We start from the raw sequence: 21,196 nt of genomic DNA on the forward strand, positions 1-21,196 counted from the left end.
GTACCCCCTCTCCTGCCTGCAGCCTCTGTAATATATGTTATTAGAGGACAGTGTCACCTCCTCACCTTCCAGCAGCCTGTACCCCCTCTCCTGCCTGCAGCCTCTGTAATATGTTATTAGAGGACAGTGTCACCTCCTCACCTTCCAGCAGCCTGTACCCCCTCTCCTGCCTGCAGCCTCTGTAATATATGTTATTAGAGGACAGTGTCACCTCCTCACCTTCCAGCAGCCTGTACCCCCTCTCCTGCCTGCAGCCTCTGTAATATATGTTATTAGAGGACAGTGTCACCTCCTCACCTTCCAGCAGCCTGTACCCCCTCTCCTGCCTGCAGCCTCTCTGTAATATATGTTATTAGAGGACAGTGTCTCCTCCTCTCCTTCCAGCAGCCTGTACCCCCTCACCTTCCAGCAGCCTCTGTAATATATGTTATTAGAGGACAGTGTCACCTCCTCACCTTCCAGCAGCCTGTACCCCTCTCCTGCCTGCAGCCTCTGTAATATATGTTATTAGAGGACAGTGTCACCTCCTCACCTTCCAGCAGCCTGTACCCCCTCTCCTGCCTGCAGCCTCTCTGTAATATATGTTATTAGAGGACAGTGTCTGCTCCTCTCCTTCCAGCAGCCTGTACCCCCTCTCCTGCCTGCAGCCTCTGTAATATGTTATTAGAGGACAGTGTCACCTCCTCACCTTCCAGCAGCCTGTACCCCCTCTCCTGCCTGCAGCCTCTGTATATATGTTATTAGAGGACAGTGTCACCCCCTCACCTTCCAGCAGCCTGTACCCCCTCTCCTGCCTGCAGCCTCTCTGTAATATATGTTATTAGAGGACAGTGTCACCTCCTCACCTTCCAGCAGCCTGTACCCCCTCTCCTGCCTGCAGCCTCTGTAATATATGTTATTAGAGGACAGTGTCACCTCCTCACCTTCCAGCAGCCTGTACCCCTCTCCTGCCTGCAGCCTCTCTGTAATATATGTTATTAGAGGACAGTGTCACCTCCTCACCTTCCAGCAGCCTGTACCCCTCTCCTGCCTGCAGCCTCTGTAATATATGTTATTAGAGGACAGTGTCACCTCCTCACCTTCCAGCAGCCTGACCCCTCTCCTGCCTGCAGCCTCTGTAATATATGTTATTAGAGGACAGTGTCACCTCCTCACCTTCCAGCAGCCTGTACCCCCTCTCCTGCCTGCAGCCTCTGTAATATATGTTATTAGAGGACAGTGTCACCTCCTCACCTTCCAGCAGCCTGTACCCCCCTCTCCTGCCTGCAGCCTCTGTAATATATGTTATTAGAGGACAGTGTCACCTCCTCACCTTCCAGCAGCCTGTACCCCCTCTCCTGCCTGCAGCCTCTCTGTAATATATGTTATTAGAGGACAGTGTCACCTCCTCACCTTCCAGCAGCCTGTACCCCCTCTCCTGCCTGCAGCCTCTCTGTAATATATGTTATTAGAGGACAGTGTCACCTCCTCACCTTCCAGCAGCCTGTACCCCCTCTCCTGCCTGCAGCCTCTGTAATATATGTTATTAGAGGACAGTGTCACCTCCTCACCTTCCAGCAGCCTGTACCCCCTCTCCTGCCTGCAGCCTCTCTGTAATATATGTTATTAGAGGACAGTGTCTCCTCCTCTCCTTCCAGCAGCCTGTACCCCCTCACCTTCCAGCAGCCTCTGTAATATATGTTATTAGAGGACAGTGTCACCTCCTCACCTTCCAGCAGCCTGTACCCCTCTCCTGCCTGCAGCCTCTGTAATATATGTTATTAGAGGACAGTGTCACCTCCTCACCTTCCAGCAGCCTGTACCCCCTCTCCTGCCTGCAGCCTCTCTGTAATATATGTTATTAGAGGACAGTGTCTCCTCCTCTCCTTCCAGCAGCCTGTACCCCCTCTCCTGCCTGCAGCCTCTGTAATATGTTATTAGAGGACAGTGTCACCTCCTCACCTTCCAGCAGCCTGTACCCCCTCTCCTGCCTGCAGCCTCTGTAATATATGTTATTAGAGGACAGTGTCACCTCCTCACCTTCCAGCAGCCTGTACCCCCTCTCCTGCCTGCAGCCTCTCTGTAATATATGTTATTAGAGGACAGTGTCACCTCCTCACCTTCCAGCAGCCTGTACCCCCTCTCCTGCCTGCAGCCTCTCTGTAATATATGTTATTAGAGGACAGTGTCACCTCCTCACCTTCCAGCAGCCTGTACCCCCTCTCCTGCCTGCAGCCTCTGTAATATATGTTATTAGAGGACAGTGTCACCCCCTCACCTTCCAGCAGCCTGTACCCCCTCTCCTGCCTGCAGCCTCTCTGTAATATATGTTATTAGAGGACAGTGTCACCTCCTCACCTTCCAGCAGCCTGTACCCCCTCTCCTGCCTGCAGCCTCTGTAATATATGTTATTAGAGGACAGTGTCACCTCCTCACCTTCCAGCAGCCTGTACCCCTCTCCTGCCTGCAGCCTCTCTGTAATATATGTTATTAGAGGACAGTGTCACCTCCTCACCTTCCAGCAGCCTGTACCCCTCTCCTGCCTGCAGCCTCTGTAATATATGTTATTAGAGGACAGTGTCACCTCCTCACCTTCCAGCAGCCTGTACCCCTCTCCTGCCTGCAGCCTCTGTAATATATGTTATTAGAGGACAGTGTCACCTCCTCACCTTCCAGCAGCCTGTACCCCTCTCCTGCCTGCAGCCTCTGTAATATATGTTATTAGAGGACAGTGTCACCTCCTCACCTTCCAGCAGCCTGTACCCCCTCTCCTGCCTGCAGCCTCTGTAATATATGTTATTAGAGGACAGTGTCACCTCCTCACCTTCCAGCAGCCTGTACCCCCTCTCCTGCCTGCAGCCTCTGTAATATATGTTATTAGAGGACAGTATCACCTCCTCACCTTCCAGCAGCCTGTACCCCCTCTCCTGCCTGCAGCCTCTCTGTAATATATGTTATTAGAGGACAGTGTCACCTCCTCACCTTCCAGCAGCCTGTACCCCCTCTCCTGCCTGCAGCCTCTCTGTAATATATGTTATTAGAGGACAGTGTCACCTCCTCACCTTCCAGCAGCCTGTACCCCCTCTCCTGCCTGCAGCCTCTGTAATATATGTTATTAGAGGACAGTGTCACCTCCTCACCTTCCAGCAGCCTGTACCCCCTCTCCTGCCTGCAGCCTCTCTGTAATATATGTTATTAGAGGACAGTGTCTCCTCCTCTCCTTCCAGCAGCCTGTACCCCCTCACCTTCCAGCAGCCTCTGTAATATATGTTATTAGAGGACAGTGTCACCTCCTCACCTTCCAGCAGCCTGTACCCCTCTCCTGCCTGCAGCCTCTGTAATATATGTTATTAGAGGACAGTGTCACCTCCTCACCTTCCAGCAGCCTGTACCCCCTCTCCTGCCTGCAGCCTCTGTAATATATGTTATTAGAGGACAGTGTCACCTCCTCACCTTCCAGCAGCCTGTACCCCCTCTCCTGCCTGCAGCCTCTCTGTAATATATGTTATTAGAGGACAGTGTCACCCCCTCACCTTCCAGCAGCCTGTACCCCTCTCCTGCCTGCAGCCTCTGTAATATATGTTATTAGAGGACAGTATCACCTCCTCACCTTCCAGCAGCCTGTACCCCCTCTCCTGCCTGCAGCCTCTCTGTAATATATGTTATTAGAGGACAGTGTCACCTCCTCACCTTCCAGCAGCCTGTACCCCTCTCCTGCCTGCAGCCTCTGTAATATATGTTATTAGAGGACAGTGTCCCCTCCTCACCTTCCAGCAGCCTGTACCCCCTCTCCTGCCTGCAGCCTCTGTAATATATGTTATTAGAGGACAGTGTCACCCCCTCACCTTCCAGCAGCCTGTACCCCTCTCCTGCCTGCAGCCTCTGTAATATATGTTATTAGAGGACAGTGTCACCTCCTCACCTTCCAGCAGCCTGTACCCCCTCTCCTGCCTGCAGCCTCTGTAATATGTTATTAGAGGACAGTGTCACCTCCTCACCTTCCAGCAGCCTGTACCCCCTCTCCTGCCTGCAGCCTCTGTAATATATGTTATTAGAGGACAGTGTCACCTCCTCACCTTCCAGCAGCCTGTACCCCCTCTCCTGCCTGCAGCCTCTGTAATATATGTTATTAGAGGACAGTGTCACCTCCTCACCTTCCAGCAGCCTGTACCCCCTCTCCTGCCTGCAGCCTCTGTAATATATGTTATTAGAGGACAGTGTCACCTCCTCACCTTCCAGCAGCCTGTACCCCCTCTCCTGCCTGCAGCCTCTGTAATATATGTTATTAGAGGACAGTGTCGCCTCCTCACCTTCCAGCAGCCTGTACCCCCTCTCCTGCCTGCAGCCTCTGTAATATATGTTATTAGAGGACAGTGTCGCCTCCTCACCTTCCAGCAGCCTGTACCCCCTCTCCTGCCTGCAGCCTCTGTAATATATGTTTATTAGAGGACAGTGTCACCCCCTCACCTTCCAGCAGCCTGTACCCCCTCTCCTGCCTGCAGCCTCTGTAATATATGTTTATTAGAGGACAGTGTCACCCCCTCACCTTCCAGCAGCCTGTACCCCCTCTCCTGCCTGCAGCCTCTGTAATATATGTTATTAGAGGACAGTGTCACCTCCTCACCTTCCAGCAGCCTGTACCCCCTCTCCTGCCTGCAGCCTCTGTAATATATGTTATTAGAGGACAGTGTCACCCCCTCACCTTCCAGCAGCCTGTACCCCCTCTCCTGCCTGCAGCCTCTGTAATATATGTTTATTAGAGGACAGTGTCACCCCCTCACCTTCCAGCAGCCTGTACCCCCTCTCCTGCCTGCAGCCTCTGTAATATATGTTATTAGAGGACAGTGTCATCTCCTCACCTTCCAGCAGCCTGTACCCCCTCTCCTGCCTGCAGCCTCTCTGTAATATATGTTATTAGAGGACAGTGTCACCTCCTCACCTCCCAGCAGCCTGTACCCCCTCTCCTGCCTGCAGCCTCTGTAATATATGTTATTAGAGGACAGTGTCACCTCCTCACCTTCCAGCAGCCTGTACCCCTCTCCTGCCTGCAGCCTCTGTAATATATGTTATTAGAGGACAGTGTCACCTCCTCACCTTCCAGCAGCCTGTACCCCCTCTCCTGCCTGCAGCCTCTCTGTAATATATGTTATTAGAGGACAGTGTCACCTCCTCACCTTCCAGCAGCCTGTACCCCTCTCCTGCCTGCAGCCTCTGTAATATATGTTATTAGAGGACAGTGTCACCTCCTCACCTTCCAGCAGCCTGTACCCCTCTCCTGCCTGCAGCCTCTATAATATATGTTATTAGAGGACAGTGTCACCCCCTCACCTTCCAGCAGCCTGTACCCCTCTCCTGCCTGCAGCCTCTGTAATATATATGTTATTAGAGGACAGTGTCACCTCCTCACCTTCCAGCAGCCTGTACCCCTCTCCTGCCTGCAGCCTCTGTAATATATGTTATTAGAGGACAGTGTCACCCCCTCACCTTCCAGCAGCCTGTACCCCCTCTCCTGCCTGCAGCCTCTGTAATATATGTTATTAGAGGACAGTGTCACCTCCTCACCTTCCAGCAGCCTGTACCCCCTCTCCTGCCTGCAGCCTCTCTGTAATATATGTTATTAGAGGACAGTGTCGCCTCCTCACCTTCCAGCAGCCTGTACCCCTCTCCTGCCTGCAGCCTCTGTAATATATGTTATTAGAGGACAGTGTCGCCTCCTCACCTTCCAGCAGCCTGTACCCCCTCTCCTGCCTGCAGCCTCTGTAATATATGTTATTAGAGGACAGTGTCACCTCCTCACCTTCCAGCAGCCTGTACCCCCTCTCCTGCCTGCAGCCTCTGTAATATGTTATTAGAGGACAGTGTCACCTCCTCACCTTCCAGCAGCCTGTACCCCCTCTCCTGCCTGCAGCCTCTGTAATATATGTTATTAGAGGACAGTGTCACCTCCTCACCTTCCAGCAGCCTGTACCCCTCTCCTGCCTGCAGCCTCTCTGTAATATATGTTATTAGAGGACAGTGTCACCTCCTCACCTTCCAGCAGCCTGTACCCCTCTCCTGCCTGCAGCCTCTGTAATATATGTTATTAGAGGACAGTGTCACCCCCTCACCTTCCAGCAGCCTGTACCCCCTCTCCTGCCTGCAGCCTCTGTAATATATGTTATTAGAGGACAGTGTCACCTCCTCACCTTCCAGCAGCCTGTACCCCCTCTCCTGCCTGCAGCCTCTCTGTAATATATGTTATTAGAGGACAGTGTCGCCTCCTCACCTTCCAGCAGCCTGTACCCCTCTCCTGCCTGCAGCCTCTGTAATATATGTTATTAGAGGACAGTGTCGCCTCCTCACCTTCCAGCAGCCTGTACCCCCTCTCCTACCTGCAGCCTCTGTAATATATGTTATTAGAGGACAGTGTCACCTCCTCACCTTCCAGCAGCCTGTACCCCCTCTCCTGCCTGCAGCCTCTGTAATATGTTATTAGAGGACAGTGTCACCTCCTCACCTTCCAGCAGCCTGTACCCCCTCTCCTGCCTGCAGCCTCTGTAATATATGTTATTAGAGGACAGTGTCACCTCCTCACCTTCCAGCAGCCTGTACCCCTCTCCTGCCTGCAGCCTCTCTGTAATATATGTTATTAGAGGACAGTGTCACCTCCTCACCTTCCAGCAGCCTGTACCCCTCTCCTGCCTGCAGCCTCTGTAATATATGTTATTAGAGGACAGTGTCACCTCCTCACCTTCCAGCAGCCTGTACCCCCTCTCCTGCCTGCAGCCTCTGTAATATATGTTATTAGTTGACAGTGTCCCCTCCTCACCTTCCAGCAGCCTGTACCCCCTCTCATGCCTGCAGCCTCTGTAATATATGTTATTAGAGGACAGTGTCACCTCCTCACCTTCCAGCAGCCTGTACCCCTCTCCTGCCTGCAGCCTCTCTGTAATATATGTTATTAGAGGACAGTGTCACCTCCTCACCTTCCAGCAGCCTGTACCCCTCTCCTGCCTGCAGCCTCTGTAATATATGTTATTAGAGGACAGTGTCACCTCCTCACCTTCCAGCAGCCTGTACCCCCTCTCCTGCCTGCAGCCTCTGTAATATATGTTATTAGTTGACAGTGTCCCCTCCTCACCTTCCAGCAGCCTGTACCCCCTCTCATGCCTGCAGCCTCTGTAATATATGTTATTAGAGGACAGTGTCACCTCCTCACCTTCCAGCAGCCTGTACCCCTCTCCTGCCTGCAGCCTCTGTAATATATGTTATTAGAGGACAGTATCACCTCCTCACCTTCCAGCAGCCTGTACCCCCTCTCCTGCCTGCAGCCTCTCTGTAATATATGTTATTAGAGGACAGTGTCACCTCCTCACCTTCCAGCAGCCTGTACCCCCTCTCCTGCCTGCAGCCTCTGTAATATATGTTATTAGAGGACAGTGTCACCTCCTCACCTTCCAGCAGCCTGTACCCCCTCTCCTGCCTGCAGCCTCTGTAATATGTTATTAGAGGACAGTGTCACCCCCTCACCTTCCAGCAGCCTGTACCCCCTCTCCTGCCTGCAGCCTCTGTAATATATGTTATTAGAGGACAGTGTCACCTCCTCACCTTCCAGCAGCCTGTACCCCCTCTCCTGCCTGCAGCCTCTGTAATATGTTATTAGAGGACAGTGTCACCTCCTCACCTTCCAGCAGCCTGTACCCCCTCTCCTGCCTGCAGCCTCTGTAATATATGTTATTAGAGGACAGTGTCACCTCCTCACCTTCCAGCAGCCTGTACCCCCTCTCCTGCCTGCAGCCTCTGTAATATATGTTATTAGAGGACAGTGTCACCTCCTCACCTTCCAGCAGCCTGTACCCCCTCTCCTGCCTGCAGCCTCTCTGTAATATATGTTATTAGAGGACAGTGTCTCCTCCTCTCCTTCCAGCAGCCTGTACCCCTCTCCTGCCTGCAGCCTCTGTAATATATGTTATTAGAGGACAGTGTCTCCTCCTCTCCTTCCAGCAGCCTGTACCCCCTCACCTTCCAGCAGCCTCTGTAATATATGTTATTAGAGGACAGTGTCACCTCCTCACCTTCCAGCAGCCTGTACCCCTCTCCTGCCTGCAGCCTCTGTAATATATGTTATTAGAGGACAGTGTCACCTCCTCACCTTCCAGCAGCCTGTACCCCCTCTCCTGCCTGCAGCCTCTCTGTAATATATGTTATTAGAGGACAGTGTCTGCTCCTCTCCTTCCAGCAGCCTGTACCCCCTCTCCTGCCTGCAGCCTCTGTAATATGTTATTAGAGGACAGTGTCACCTCCTCACCTTCCAGCAGCCTGTACCCCCTCTCCTGCCTGCAGCCTCTGTAATATATGTTATTAGAGGACAGTGTCACCCCCTCACCTTCCAGCAGCCTGTACCCCCTCTCCTGCCTGCAGCCTCTCTGTAATATATGTTATTAGAGGACAGTGTCACCTCCTCACCTTCCAGCAGCCTGTACCCCCTCTCCTGCCTGCAGCCTCTGTAATATATGTTATTAGAGGACAGTGTCACCTCCTCACCTTCCAGCAGCCTGTACCCCTCTCCTGCCTGCAGCCTCTCTGTAATATATGTTATTAGAGGACAGTGTCACCTCCTCACCTTCCAGCAGCCTGTACCCCTCTCCTGCCTGCAGCCTCTGTAATATATGTTATTAGAGGACAGTGTCACCTCCTCACCTTCCAGCAGCCTGTACCCCTCTCCTGCCTGCAGCCTCTGTAATATATGTTATTAGAGGACAGTGTCACCTCCTCACCTTCCAGCAGCCTGTACCCCTCTCCTGCCTGCAGCCTCTGTAATATATGTTATTAGAGGACAGTGTCACCTCCTCACCTTCCAGCAGCCTGTACCCCCTCTCCTGCCTGCAGCCTCTGTAATATATGTTATTAGAGGACAGTGTCACCTCCTCACCTTCCAGCAGCCTGTACCCCCTCTCCTGCCTGCAGCCTCTGTAATATATGTTATTAGAGGACAGTGTCACCTCCTCACCTTCCAGCAGCCTGTACCCCCTCTCCTGCCTGCAGCCTCTCTGTAATATATGTTATTAGAGGACAGTGTCACCTCCTCACCTTCCAGCAGCCTGTACCCCCTCTCCTGCCTGCAGCCTCTCTGTAATATATGTTATTAGAGGACAGTGTCACCTCCTCACCTTCCAGCAGCCTGTACCCCCTCTCCTGCCTGCAGCCTCTGTAATATATGTTATTAGAGGACAGTGTCACCTCCTCACCTTCCAGCAGCCTGTACCCCCTCTCCTGCCTGCAGCCTCTCTGTAATATATGTTATTAGAGGACAGTGTCTCCTCCTCTCCTTCCAGCAGCCTGTACCCCCTCACCTTCCAGCAGCCTCTGTAATATATGTTATTAGAGGACAGTGTCACCTCCTCACCTTCCAGCAGCCTGTACCCCTCTCCTGCCTGCAGCCTCTGTAATATATGTTATTAGAGGACAGTGTCACCTCCTCACCTTCCAGCAGCCTGTACCCCCTCTCCTGCCTGCAGCCTCTCTGTAATATATGTTATTAGAGGACAGTGTCTCCTCCTCTCCTTCCAGCAGCCTGTACCCCCTCTCCTGCCTGCAGCCTCTGTAATATGTTATTAGAGGACAGTGTCACCTCCTCACCTTCCAGCAGCCTGTACCCCCTCTCCTGCCTGCAGCCTCTGTAATATATGTTATTAGAGGACAGTGTCACCCCCTCACCTTCCAGCAGCCTGTACCCCCTCTCCTGCCTGCAGCCTCTCTGTAATATATGTTATTAGAGGACAGTGTCACCTCCTCACCTTCCAGCAGCCTGTACCCCCTCTCCTGCCTGCAGCCTCTGTAATATATGTTATTAGAGGACAGTGTCACCTCCTCACCTTCCAGCAGCCTGTACCCCCTCTCCTGCCTGCAGCCTCTGTAATATATGTTATTAGAGGACAGTGTCACCTCCTCACCTTCCAGCAGCCTGTACCCCCTCTCCTGCCTGCAGCCTCTGTAATATATGTTATTAGAGGACAGTGTCACCTCCTCACCTTCCAGCAGCCTGTACCCCTCTCCTGCCTGCAGCCTCTGTAATATATGTTATTAGAGGACAGTGTCACCTCCTCACCTTCCAGCAGCCTGTACCCCTCTCCTGCCTGCAGCCTCTGTAATATATGTTATTAGAGGACAGTGTCACCTCCTCACCTTCCAGCAGCCTGTACCCCCTCTCCTGCCTGCAGCCTCTGTAATATATGTTATTAGAGGACAGTGTCACCTCCTCACCTTCCAGCAGCCTGTACCCCCTCTCCTGCCTGCAGCCTCTGTAATATATGTTATTAGAGGACAGTGTCACCTCCTCACCTTCCAGCAGCCTGTACCCCCTCTCCTGCCTGCAGCCTCTGTAATATATGTTATTAGAGGACAGTATCACCTCCTCACCTTCCAGCAGCCTGTACCCCCTCTCCTGCCTGCAGCCTCTCTGTAATATATGTTATTAGAGGACAGTGTCACCTCCTCACCTTCCAGCAGCCTGTACCCCCTCTCCTGCCTGCAGCCTCTCTGTAATATATGTTATTAGAGGACAGTGTCACCCCCTCACCTTCCAGCAGCCTGTACCCCTCTCCTGCCTGCAGCCTCTGTAATATATGTTATTAGAGGACAGTATCACCTCCTCACCTTCCAGCAGCCTGTACCCCCTCTCCTGCCTGCAGCCTCTCTGTAATATATGTTATTAGAGGACAGTGTCACCTCCTCACCTTCCAGCAGCCTGTACCCCTCTCCTGCCTGCAGCCTCTGTAATATATGTTATTAGAGGAGAGTGTCACCTCCTCACCTTCCAGCAGCCTGTACCCCTCTCCTGCCTGCAGCCTCTGTAATATATGTTATTAGAGGACAGTGTCACCCCCTCACCTTCCAGCAGCCTGTACCCCTCTCCTGCCTGCAGCCTCTGTAATATATGTTATTAGAGGACAGTGTCCCCTCCTCACCTTCCAGCAGCCTGTACCCCCTCTCCTGCCTGCAGCCTCTGTAATATATGTTATTAGAGGACAGTGTCCCCTCCTCACCTTCCAGCAGCCTGTACCCCCTCTCCTGCCTGCAGCCTCTGTAATATGTTATTAGAGGACAGTGTCACCTCCTCACCTTCCAGCAGCCTGTACCCCCTCTCCTGCCTGCAGCCTCTGTAATATATGTTATTAGAGGACAGTGTCACCTCCTCACCTTCCAGCAGCCTGTACCCCCTCTCCTGCCTGCAGCCTCTGTAATATATGTTATTAGAGGACAGTGTCACCTCCTCACCTTCCAGCAGCCTGTACCCCCTCTCCTGCCTGCAGCCTCTGTAATATATGTTATTAGAGGACAGTGTCACCTCCTCACCTTCCAGCAGCCTGTACCCCCTCTCCTGCCTGCAGCCTCTGTAATATATGTTATTAGAGGACAGTGTCGCCTCCTCACCTTCCAGCAGCCTGTACCCCCTCTCCTGCCTGCAGCCTCTGTAATATATGTTATTAGAGGACAGTGTCGCCTCCTCACCTTCCAGCAGCCTGTACCCCCTCTCCTGCCTGCAGCCTCTCTGTAATATATGTTATTAGAGGACAGTGTCACCCCCTCACCTTCCAGCAGCCTGTACCCCCTCTCCTGCCTGCAGCCTCTCTGTAATATATGTTATTAGAGGACAGTGTCACCTCCTCACCTTCCAGCAGCCTGTACCCCCTCTCCTGCCTGCAGCCTCTGTAATATATGTTATTAGAGGACAGTGTCACCTCCTCACCTTCCAGCAGCCTGTACCCCTCTCCTGCCTGCAGCCTCTCTGTAATATATGTTATTAGAGGACAGTGTCACCCCCTCACCTTCCAGCAGCCTGTACCCCCTCTCCTGCCTGCAGCCTCTGTAATATATGTTATTAGAGGACAGTGTCACCTCCTCACCTTCCAGCAGCCTGTACCCCTCTCCTGCCTGCAGCCTCTGTAATATATGTTATTAGAGGACAGTGTCACCTCCTCACCTTCCAGCAGCCTGTACCCCTCTCCTGCCTGCAGCCTCTGTAATATATGTTATTAGAGGACAGTGTCACCTCCTCACCTTCCAGCAGCCTGTACCCCCTCTCCTGCCTGCAGCCTCTCTGTAATATATGTTATTAGAGGACAGTGTCACCCCCTCACCTTCCAGCAGCCTGTACCCCCTCTCCTGCCTGCAGCCTCTGTAATATATGTTATTAGAGGACAGTGTCCCCTCCTCACCTTCCAGCAGCCTGTACCCCTCTCCTGCCTGCAGCCTCTGTAATATATGTTATTAGAGGACAGTGTCACCTCCTCACCTTCCAGCAGCCTGTACCCCCTCTCCTGCCTGCAGCCTCTGTAATATATGTTATTAGAGGACAGTGTCACCTCCTCACCTTCCAGCAGCCTGTACCCCTCTCCTGCCTGCAGCCTCTGTAATATATGTTATTAGAGGACAGTGTCACCTCCTCACCTTCCAGCAGCCTGTACCCCTCTCCTGCCTGCAGCCTCTGTAATATATGTTATTAGAGGACAGTGTCACCTCCTCACCTTCCAGCAGCCTGTACCCCCTCTCCTGCCTGCAGCCTCTGTAATATTTGTTATTAGAGGACAGTGTCACCCCCTCACCTTCCAGCAGCCTGTACCCCTCTCCTGCCTGCAGCCTCTCTGTAATATATGTTATTAGAGGACAGTGTCACCTCCTCACCTTCCAGCAGCCTGTACCCCCTCTCCTGCCTGCAGCCTCTCTGTAATATATGTTATTAGAGGACAGTGTCACCTCCTCACCTTCCAGCAGCCTGTACCCCCTCTCCTGCCTGCAGCCTCTCTGTAATATATGTTATTAGAGGACAGTGTCACCTCCTCACCTTCCAGCAGCCTGTACCCCTCTCCTGCCTGCAGCCTCTCTGTAATATATGTTATTAGAGGACAGTGTCACCTCCTCACCTTCCAGCAGCCTGTACCCCTCTCCTGCCTGCAGCCTCTGTAATATATGTTATTAGAGGACAGTGTCACCTCCTCACCTTCCAGCAGCCTGTACCCCCTCTCCTGCCTGCAGCCTCTGTAATATATGTTATTAGAGGACAGTGTCACCTCCTCACCTTCCAGCAGCCTGTACCCCTCTCCTGCCTGCAGCCTCTCTGTAATATATGTTATTAGAGGACAGTGTCACCTCCTCACCTTCCAGCAGCCTGTACCCCCTCTCCTGCCTGCAGCCTCTGTAATATATGTTTATTAGAGGACAGTGTCACCCCCCCACCTTCCAGCAGCCTGTACCCCCTCTCCTGCCTGCAGCCTCTGTAATATATGTTATTAGAGGACAGTGTCACCCCCTCACCTTCCAGCAGCCTGTACCCCTCTCCTGCCTGCAGCCTCTGTAATATATGTTATTAGAGGACAGTGTCACCTCCTCACCTTCCAGCAGCCTGTACCCCCTCTCCTGCCTGCAGCCTCTGTAATATATGTTATTAGAGGACAGTGTCACCTCCTCACCTTCCAGCAGCCTGTACCCCCTCTCCTGCCTGCAGCCTCTGTAATATATGTTATTAGAGGACAGTGTCACCTCCTCACCTTCCAGCAGCCTGTACCCCCTCTCCTGCCTGCAGCCTCTGTAATATATGTTATTAGAGGACAGTGTCGCCTCCTCACCTTCCAGCAGCCTGTACCCCCTCTCCTGCCTGCAGCCTCTGTAATATATGTTATTAGAGGACAGTGTCGCCTCCTCACCTTCCAGCAGCCTGTACCCCTCTCCTGCCTGCAGCCTCTGTAATATATGTTATTAGAGGACAGTGTCACCTCCTCACCTTCCAGCAGCCTGTACCCCTCTCCTGCCTGCAGCCTCTGTAATATATGTTATTAGAGGACAGTGTCACCTCCTCACCTTCCAGCAGCCTGTACCCCCTCTCCTGCCTGCAGCCTCTGTAATATATGTTATTAGAGGACAGTGTCACCTCCTCACCTTCCAGCAGCCTGTACCCCTCTCCTGCCTGCAGCCTCTGTAATATATGTTATTAGAGGACAGTGTCACCCCCTCACCTTCCAGCAGCCTGTACCCCTCTCCTGCCTGCAGCCTCTGTAATATATGTTATTAGAGGACAGTGTCACCTCCTCACCTTCCAGCAGCCTGTACCCCTCTCCTGCCTGCAGCCTCTGTAATATGTTATTAGAGGACAGTGTCACCGCTTCACCTTCCAGCAGTCTGTACCCCCTCTCCTGCCTGCAGCCTCTGTAATATATGTTATTAGAGGACAGTGTCACCTCCTCACCTTCCAGCAGCCTGTACCCCTCTCCTGCCTGCAGCCTCTGTAATATATGTTATTAGAGGACAGTGTCACCTCCTCACCTTCCAGCAGCCTGTACCCCCTCTCCTGCCTGCAGCCTCTCTGTAATATATGTTATTAGAGGACAGTGTCACCTCCTCACCTTCCAGCAGCCTGTACCCCCTCTCCTGCCTGCAGCCTCTCTGTAATATATGTTATTAGAGGACAGTGTCACCTCCTCACCTTCCAGCAGCCTGTACCCCTCTCCTGCCTGCAGCCTCTGTAATATATGTTATTAGAGGACAGTGTCACCCCCTCACCTTCCAGCAGCCTGTACCCCCTCTCCTGCCTGCAGCCTCTGTAATATATGTTATTAGAGGACAGTGTCACCTCCTCACCTTCCAGCAGCCTGTACCCCCTCTCCTGCCTGCAGCCTCTGTAATATATGTTATTAGAGGACAGTGTCACCTCCTCACCTTCCAGCAGCCTGTACCCCCTCTCCTGCCTGCAGCCTCTGTAATATATGTTATTAGAGGACAGTGTCACCCCCTCACCTTCCAGCAGCCTGTACCCCCTCTCCTGCCTGCAGCCTCTCTGTAATATATGTTATTAGAGGACAGTGTCACCCCCTCACCTTCCAGCAGCCTGTACCCCCTCTCCTGCCTGCAGCCTCTGTAATATATGTTATTAGAGGACAGTGTCACCTCCTCACCTTCCAGCAGCCTGTACCCCCTCTCCTGCCTGCAGCCTCTGTAATATATGTTATTAGAGGACAGTGTCACCTCCTCACCTTCCAGCAGCCTGTACCCCTCTCCTGCCTGCAGCCTCTGTAATATATGTTATTAGAGGACAGTGTCACCTCCTCACCTTCCAGCAGCCTGTACCCCTCTCCTGCCTGCAGCCTCTGTAATATATGTTATTAGAGGACAGTGTCCCCTCCTCCCCTTCCAGCAGCCTGTACCCCCTCTCCTGCCTGCAGCCTCTGTAATATATGTTATTAGAGGACAGTGTCACCTCCTCATCTTCAAGCAGCCTGTACCCCCTCTCCTGCCTGCAGCCTCTGTAATATATGTTATTAGAGGACAGTGTCACCTCCTCACCTTCCAGCAGCCTGTACCCCCCCCCCCTCCTGCCTGCAGCCTCTGTAATATATGTTATTAGAGGACAGTGTCACCTCCTCACCTTCCAGCAGCCTGTACCCCTCTCCTGCCTGCAGCCTCTGTAATATATGTTATTAGAGGACAGTGTCACCTCCTCACCTTCCAGCAGCCTGTACCCCTCTCCTGCCTGCAGCCTCTGTAATATATGTTATTAGAGGACAGTGTCACCTCCTCACCTTCCAGCAGCCTGTACCCCCTCTCCTGCCTGCAGCCTCTGTAATATATGTTATTAGAGGACAGTGTCACCTCCTCACCTTCCAGCAGCCTGTACCCCCTCTCCTGCCTGCAGCCTCTGTAATATATGTTATTAGAGGACAGTGTCACCTCCTCACCTTCCAGCAGCCTGTACCCCCCCCCCTCCTGCCTGCAGCCTCTGTAATATATGTTATTAGAGGACAGTGTCACCTCCTCACCTTCCAGCAGCCTGTACCCCTCTCCTGCCTGCAGCCTCTGTAATATATGTTATTAGAGGACAGTGTCACCTCCTCACCTTCCAGCAGCCTGTACCCCCTCTCCTGCCTGCAGCCTCTGTAATATATGTTATTAGAGGACAGTGTCACCCCCTCACCTTCCAGCAGTCTGTACCCCTCTCCTGCCTGCAGTCTCTCTGTAATATATGTTATTAGAGGACAGTGTCACCTCCTCACCTTCCAGCAGCCTGTACCCCCTCTCCTGCCTGCAGCCTCTGTAATATATGTTATTAGAGGACAGTGTCACCTCCTCACCTTCCAGCAGCCTGTACCCCCTCTCCTGCCTGCAGCCTCTGTAATATATGTTATTAGAGGACAGTGTCACCTCCTCACCTTCCAGCAGCCTGTACCCCTCTCCTGCCTGCAGCGTCTCTGTAATATATGTTATTAGAGGACCGTGTCACCTCCTCACCTTCCAGCAGCCTGTACCCCTCTCCTGCCTGCAGCCTCTGTAATATATGTTATTAGAGGACAGTGTCACCTCCTCACCTTCCAGCAGCCTGTACCCCTCTCCTGCCTGCAGCCCCTGTAATATATGTTATTAGAGGACAGTGTCACCTCCTCACCTTCCAGCAGCCTGTACCCCTCTCCTGCCTGCAGCCTCTGTAATATATGTTATTAGAGGACAGTGTCCCCTCCTCACCTTCCAGCAGCCTGTACCCCTCTCCTGCCTGCAGCCTCTCTGTAATATATGTTATTAGAGGACAGTGTCTCCTCCTCACCTTCCAGCAGCCTGTACCCCCTCTCCTGCCTGCAGCCTCTGTAATATATGTTATTAGAGGACAGTGTCACCTCCTCACCTTCCAGCAGCCTGTACTCCCTCTCCTGCCTGCAGCCTCTGTAATATATGTTATTAGAGGACAGTGTCACCCCCTCACCTTCCAGCAGCCTGTACCCCCTCTCCTGCCTGCAGCCTCTGTAATATATGTTATTAGAGGACAGTGTCACCTCCTCACCTTCCAGCAGCCTGTACCCCCTCTCCTGCCTGCAGCCTCTCTGTAATATATGTTATTAGAGGACAGTGTCACCTCCTCACCTTCCAGCAGCCTGTACCCCCCTCTCCTGCCTGCAGCCTCTCTGTAATATATGTTATTAGAGGACAGTGTCACCCCCTTACCTTCCAGCAGCCTGTACCCCTCTCCTGCCTGCAGCCTCTGTAATATATGTTATTAGAGGACAGTGTCACCTCCTCACCTTCCACCAGCCTGTACCCCCTCTCCTGCCTGCAGCCTCTGTAATATATGTTATTAGAGGACAGTGTCACCCCCTCACCTTCCAGCAGCCTGTACCCCTCTCCTGTCTGCGGCCTATGTGTGATCAGACATGAGATCCACACATCTTATATACAGTAACAGCTATTCATCTATTACTACTGACAACCAGCCTGTATATCATGTGTGAGAGGTCGTCACAGTCCCGCCCCCTGTTACTGAGAGGTCATCACAGCCCCGCCCCCTATTACTTAGAGGTTGTCACAGCCCCGCTCCTGTTACTGAGAGGTCATCACAGCCCCACCCCCTGTTACTGATAGGTTGTCACAGCCCCACCCCCTGTTACTGAGAGGTTGTCACAGCCCCACCCCCTGTTACTGAGAGGTTGTCACAGCCCCACCCCCTGTTACTGAGAGGTTGTCACAGCCCCACCCCCTGTTACTGAGAGTTTGTCACAGCCCCGCCCACTGTTACTGAGAGGTTGTCTCAGCCCCGCCCCCTGTTACTGAGAGGTTGTCACAGCCCCACCCCCTGTTACTGACCTCACTGAATAGTAATTTAGCCTAATATATACAATTCTGAGCATTACAAATACATGCAGAAAGTACTTACACCCCACGCACTTTTCCGCTTGTTCAGGATGAAGGGTTAGGGGGGTATTGGGGTACTAGGGCAGGAGAATGTGAGATGAATTTGTCCTCTCGGTGTTGATATGAATGTCTCCTGATGGTCGTGTCTCTTGCACAGATGGCCAGAAAGAATACTTTGAAAAGCTGAAGCTCCTGATTGAGGAGATGCACTCGCAGTACGAGAAGCCGCTCTTCCTCATCGGCCACAGTATGGGCAATCTCTATCTCCTGTACTTCCTCAACCATCAGCCACCACAGTGGAAGAAGAAATATATCAAGGGCTTTATATCTCTGGGAGCGCCATGGGGGGGAGCGGTGAAGCCGCTGCTGGTGTTAATGTCAGGTCAGTGGACGATGTTCAGACTGTAAAAATAGTGACTAAATAAAGTGCAGCAGACCGTCCCATACACAGGAAGGACTGATCAGTTGGGTTGTCGATCAGGTGATTAGTACAGGGCTATGTGGGATTATCTTCTCAGCCCTGTGCTTTACCCTGCAGCAGCTTTCCTCATCTCCTACTGGAATGTCAGTTTCTAGTAACTACAAGTAAATCTGCAATTATGTGTAGATAGCGCCATACAGCCCCCCAGCCTGTAGATAGCGCCATACAGCCCCCCAGCCTGTAGATAGCGCCATACAGCCACCCGCCTGTCGATAGCGCAATACAGACCCCCCGCCTATAGCTAGTGCCATACAGCCCCCCACCTATAGCTAGTGCCATACAGCCCCCCACCTATAGCTAGTGCCATACAGCCCCCCACCTATAGCTAGTGCCATACAGCCCCCCACCTATAGCTAGTGCCATACAGCCCCCCACCTATAGCTAGTGCCATACAGACCCCCACCTATAGCTAGTGCCATACAGACCCCCACCTATAGCTAGTGCCATACAGACCCCCACCTATAGCTAGTGCCATACAGCCCCCCACCTATAGCTAGTGCCATACAGCCCCCCACCTATAGATGGCGCCATACAACCCCCCACCTGTAGATAGTGCCATATAGCCCCCACCCGTAGATAGCGCCATACAGCCCCCACCCGTAGATAGCGCCATACAGCCCCCACCTATAGATGGCGCCATACAGCCCCCACCTATAGATGGCGCCATACAGCCCCCACCTATAGATGGCGCCATACAGCCCCCACCTATAGATGGCGCCATACAGCCCCCACCTATAGATGGCGCCATACAGCCCCCACCTATAGATGGCGCCATACAGCCCCCACCTATAGATGGCGCCATACAGCCCCCACCTATAGATGGCGCCATACAGCCCCCACCTATAGATGGCGCCATACAGCCCCCACCTATAGATGGCGCCATACAGCCCCCACCTATAGATGGCGCCATACAGCCCCCACCTATAGATGGCGCCATACAGCCCCCACCTATAGATGGCGCCATACAGCCCCCACCTATAGATGGCGCCATACAGCCCCCACCTATAGATGGCGCCATACAGCCCTCACCTATAGATGGCGCCATACAGCCCCCACCTATAGATTGCACCATACAGCCCCACCTATAGATGGCGCCATACAGCCCCACCTATAGATGGCGCCATACAGCCCCACCTATAGATGGCGCCATACAGCCCCACCTATAGATGGCGCCATACAGCCCACCTATAGATGGCGCCATACAGCCCCCACCTATAGATGGCGCCACACAGGCCCCACCTATAGATAGCGCCATACAGTCCCCCACCTATAGATTGCGGCATACAGTCCCCCACCTATAGATAGCGCCATACAGTTCCCCCACCTATAGATAGCGCCATACAGTTCCCCCACCTATAGATAGCGCTCCCAAATAAATAAAAAAAATAAAGAAATACATTACTCACCTAGATCCTGTACCCGCAGTGAACGGACCTTGTGTAGATCGGCGTGATCCAGCGACTTCATCACGCCAGCCTGCCCAGGGATTCTGTCCCCGCGCCTGATAGGCTGCAGGCCGAATGGCTCATAGCCAATGGCAGCGAAGGGAGATACCGCCCTGCTCTGTCATAATGTACAATAGTCTCTGCATCCTACCATAGCGGCAGCACCGGACTACAGAACCCCTACATGCCGCAGGCCCCGTAGCCACCACGGTAGTTATGCCACTGATCAGTGGTGCAGAATAGTCAGCCCATGACCAGAAGAATCTACCGATCACCTGGAAAGATCAAATAACTGAAAACTCTGCAGGAGGCTGCAGGGGATTGTGGGAAAAGAGACGATTATTGAAATAACAAAAAAAGGTGGGAAAATAATAGAATATCATGGGTCCCAGAGCTCATCAGTGGTCCCCAGGACTGCACATGGACCGCACCGCGCTACGTTCAGAGATTTCTTTTTGGTCACTGTTGATAGTCTGACCGCTGCAGCACGGAGCGCTATTCCTGCTGTAAAAAGGATAGAAACCTTGACGGAACAGCGCAGAACGCTTTATTAGCCGATGGGGCATATCGGGCGCCCAATCTCCCCCATCACACGCACAGTTGAGACATCGGGGACTGGTTGATGGGGTCCTCACACTACAGAGCTGCTGTATATGTCCCTGTGACATGGGAGGACACCAGAGACTGGGCCATCAGTGAGATTTATACCCTCATTAACTGTTTACTCCCTGGTTTACAGGAGATAACCACGGGATACCAATGGTCTCCAACATTAAAATTCGAGAAGAACAGCGAATGACCACAACCAATCCATGGATGATTCCGACAAACCTGGGATGGCCAGAATCGCACGTTTTTATTTCCACGCCGGCCTATAACTACACCTACAGGGACTACAAGAAATTCTTCCAGGATATCGGCTTTGAAGATGGTTGGTATATGTGGGAAGATACAAAGGGTCTTCTGGAAGGGCTGCCTCCCCCAGGTGTGGACACGTATTGCATCTATGGCACCGGCCTCCCCACAGCCGAGACCTATGTGTACGGGGACGGCTTCCCCAATGAGCCGCCTATAGACATCATCTATTCTGATGGGGACGACACGGTACATAAGAGAAGCATGGAACTGTGCAGACGATGGGAGGGCCAGCAGGAGGAGAAGGTGCAGGTGATGGAGCTGCAGGGAATGCATCATCTCAGCATGGTCTTCAGTAACCGGACATTGCAGGCGATCAATGACATCCTGCTGGAGAGAGATCTCTAGGCCAAGGTGATCCTGCTGGAGAGAGATCTCTAGGCCAAGGTGATCGCTGAGGACTTGACAAGATGTGATATTTATCCATGCGCCGGCGTGGCCATTGTTCTAGGGGCGCGCAGCCTCATACTGTCAAACAATAAAGAAATACATATATTGTACGGCCACTCATTTCCTCCTGCTCACATAGATACATATATACACCCAGCCGTAACATTACCACCCCCTGTCACGTGTAGTCGCCCTCGTGCCACCCGTACAGCTCCGACTCGGAGAGGCATGGACCCCGCAAGACGCCTGATGCTTCCTGTGCTATCTGGCACAAGACATTAGCAGCAGATCCTTTACACATGATTGGATTAGATACAGTAGCTCAGCAGACAGTATCACA

The 21,196-nt window shown here is 52.6% G+C and overlaps 1 protein-coding gene across 1 annotated transcript; it reads left to right on the forward strand.

The window, feature by feature from the left end:
* The first annotated feature begins 17,751 nt into the window (after positions 1 to 17,751).
* Positions 17,752 to 20,966, forward strand: LOC142704374 (phosphatidylcholine-sterol acyltransferase-like). The gene is made up of 2 exons (XM_075848275.1): positions 17,752 to 18,007; positions 20,291 to 20,966. The coding sequence occupies exons 1-2, from the start codon at positions 17,752 to 17,754 to the stop codon at positions 20,812 to 20,814; spliced, it is 780 nt and encodes a 259-aa protein (XP_075704390.1). The 3' UTR covers positions 20,815 to 20,966.
* Positions 20,967 to 21,196: the final 230 nt, after the last annotated feature.

This window comes from Rhinoderma darwinii, unplaced genomic scaffold (genome assembly GCF_050947455.1).
Source record: "Rhinoderma darwinii isolate aRhiDar2 unplaced genomic scaffold, aRhiDar2.hap1 Scaffold_3310, whole genome shotgun sequence".
NCBI classification, from domain to species: domain Eukaryota; kingdom Metazoa; phylum Chordata; class Amphibia; order Anura; family Rhinodermatidae; genus Rhinoderma; species Rhinoderma darwinii.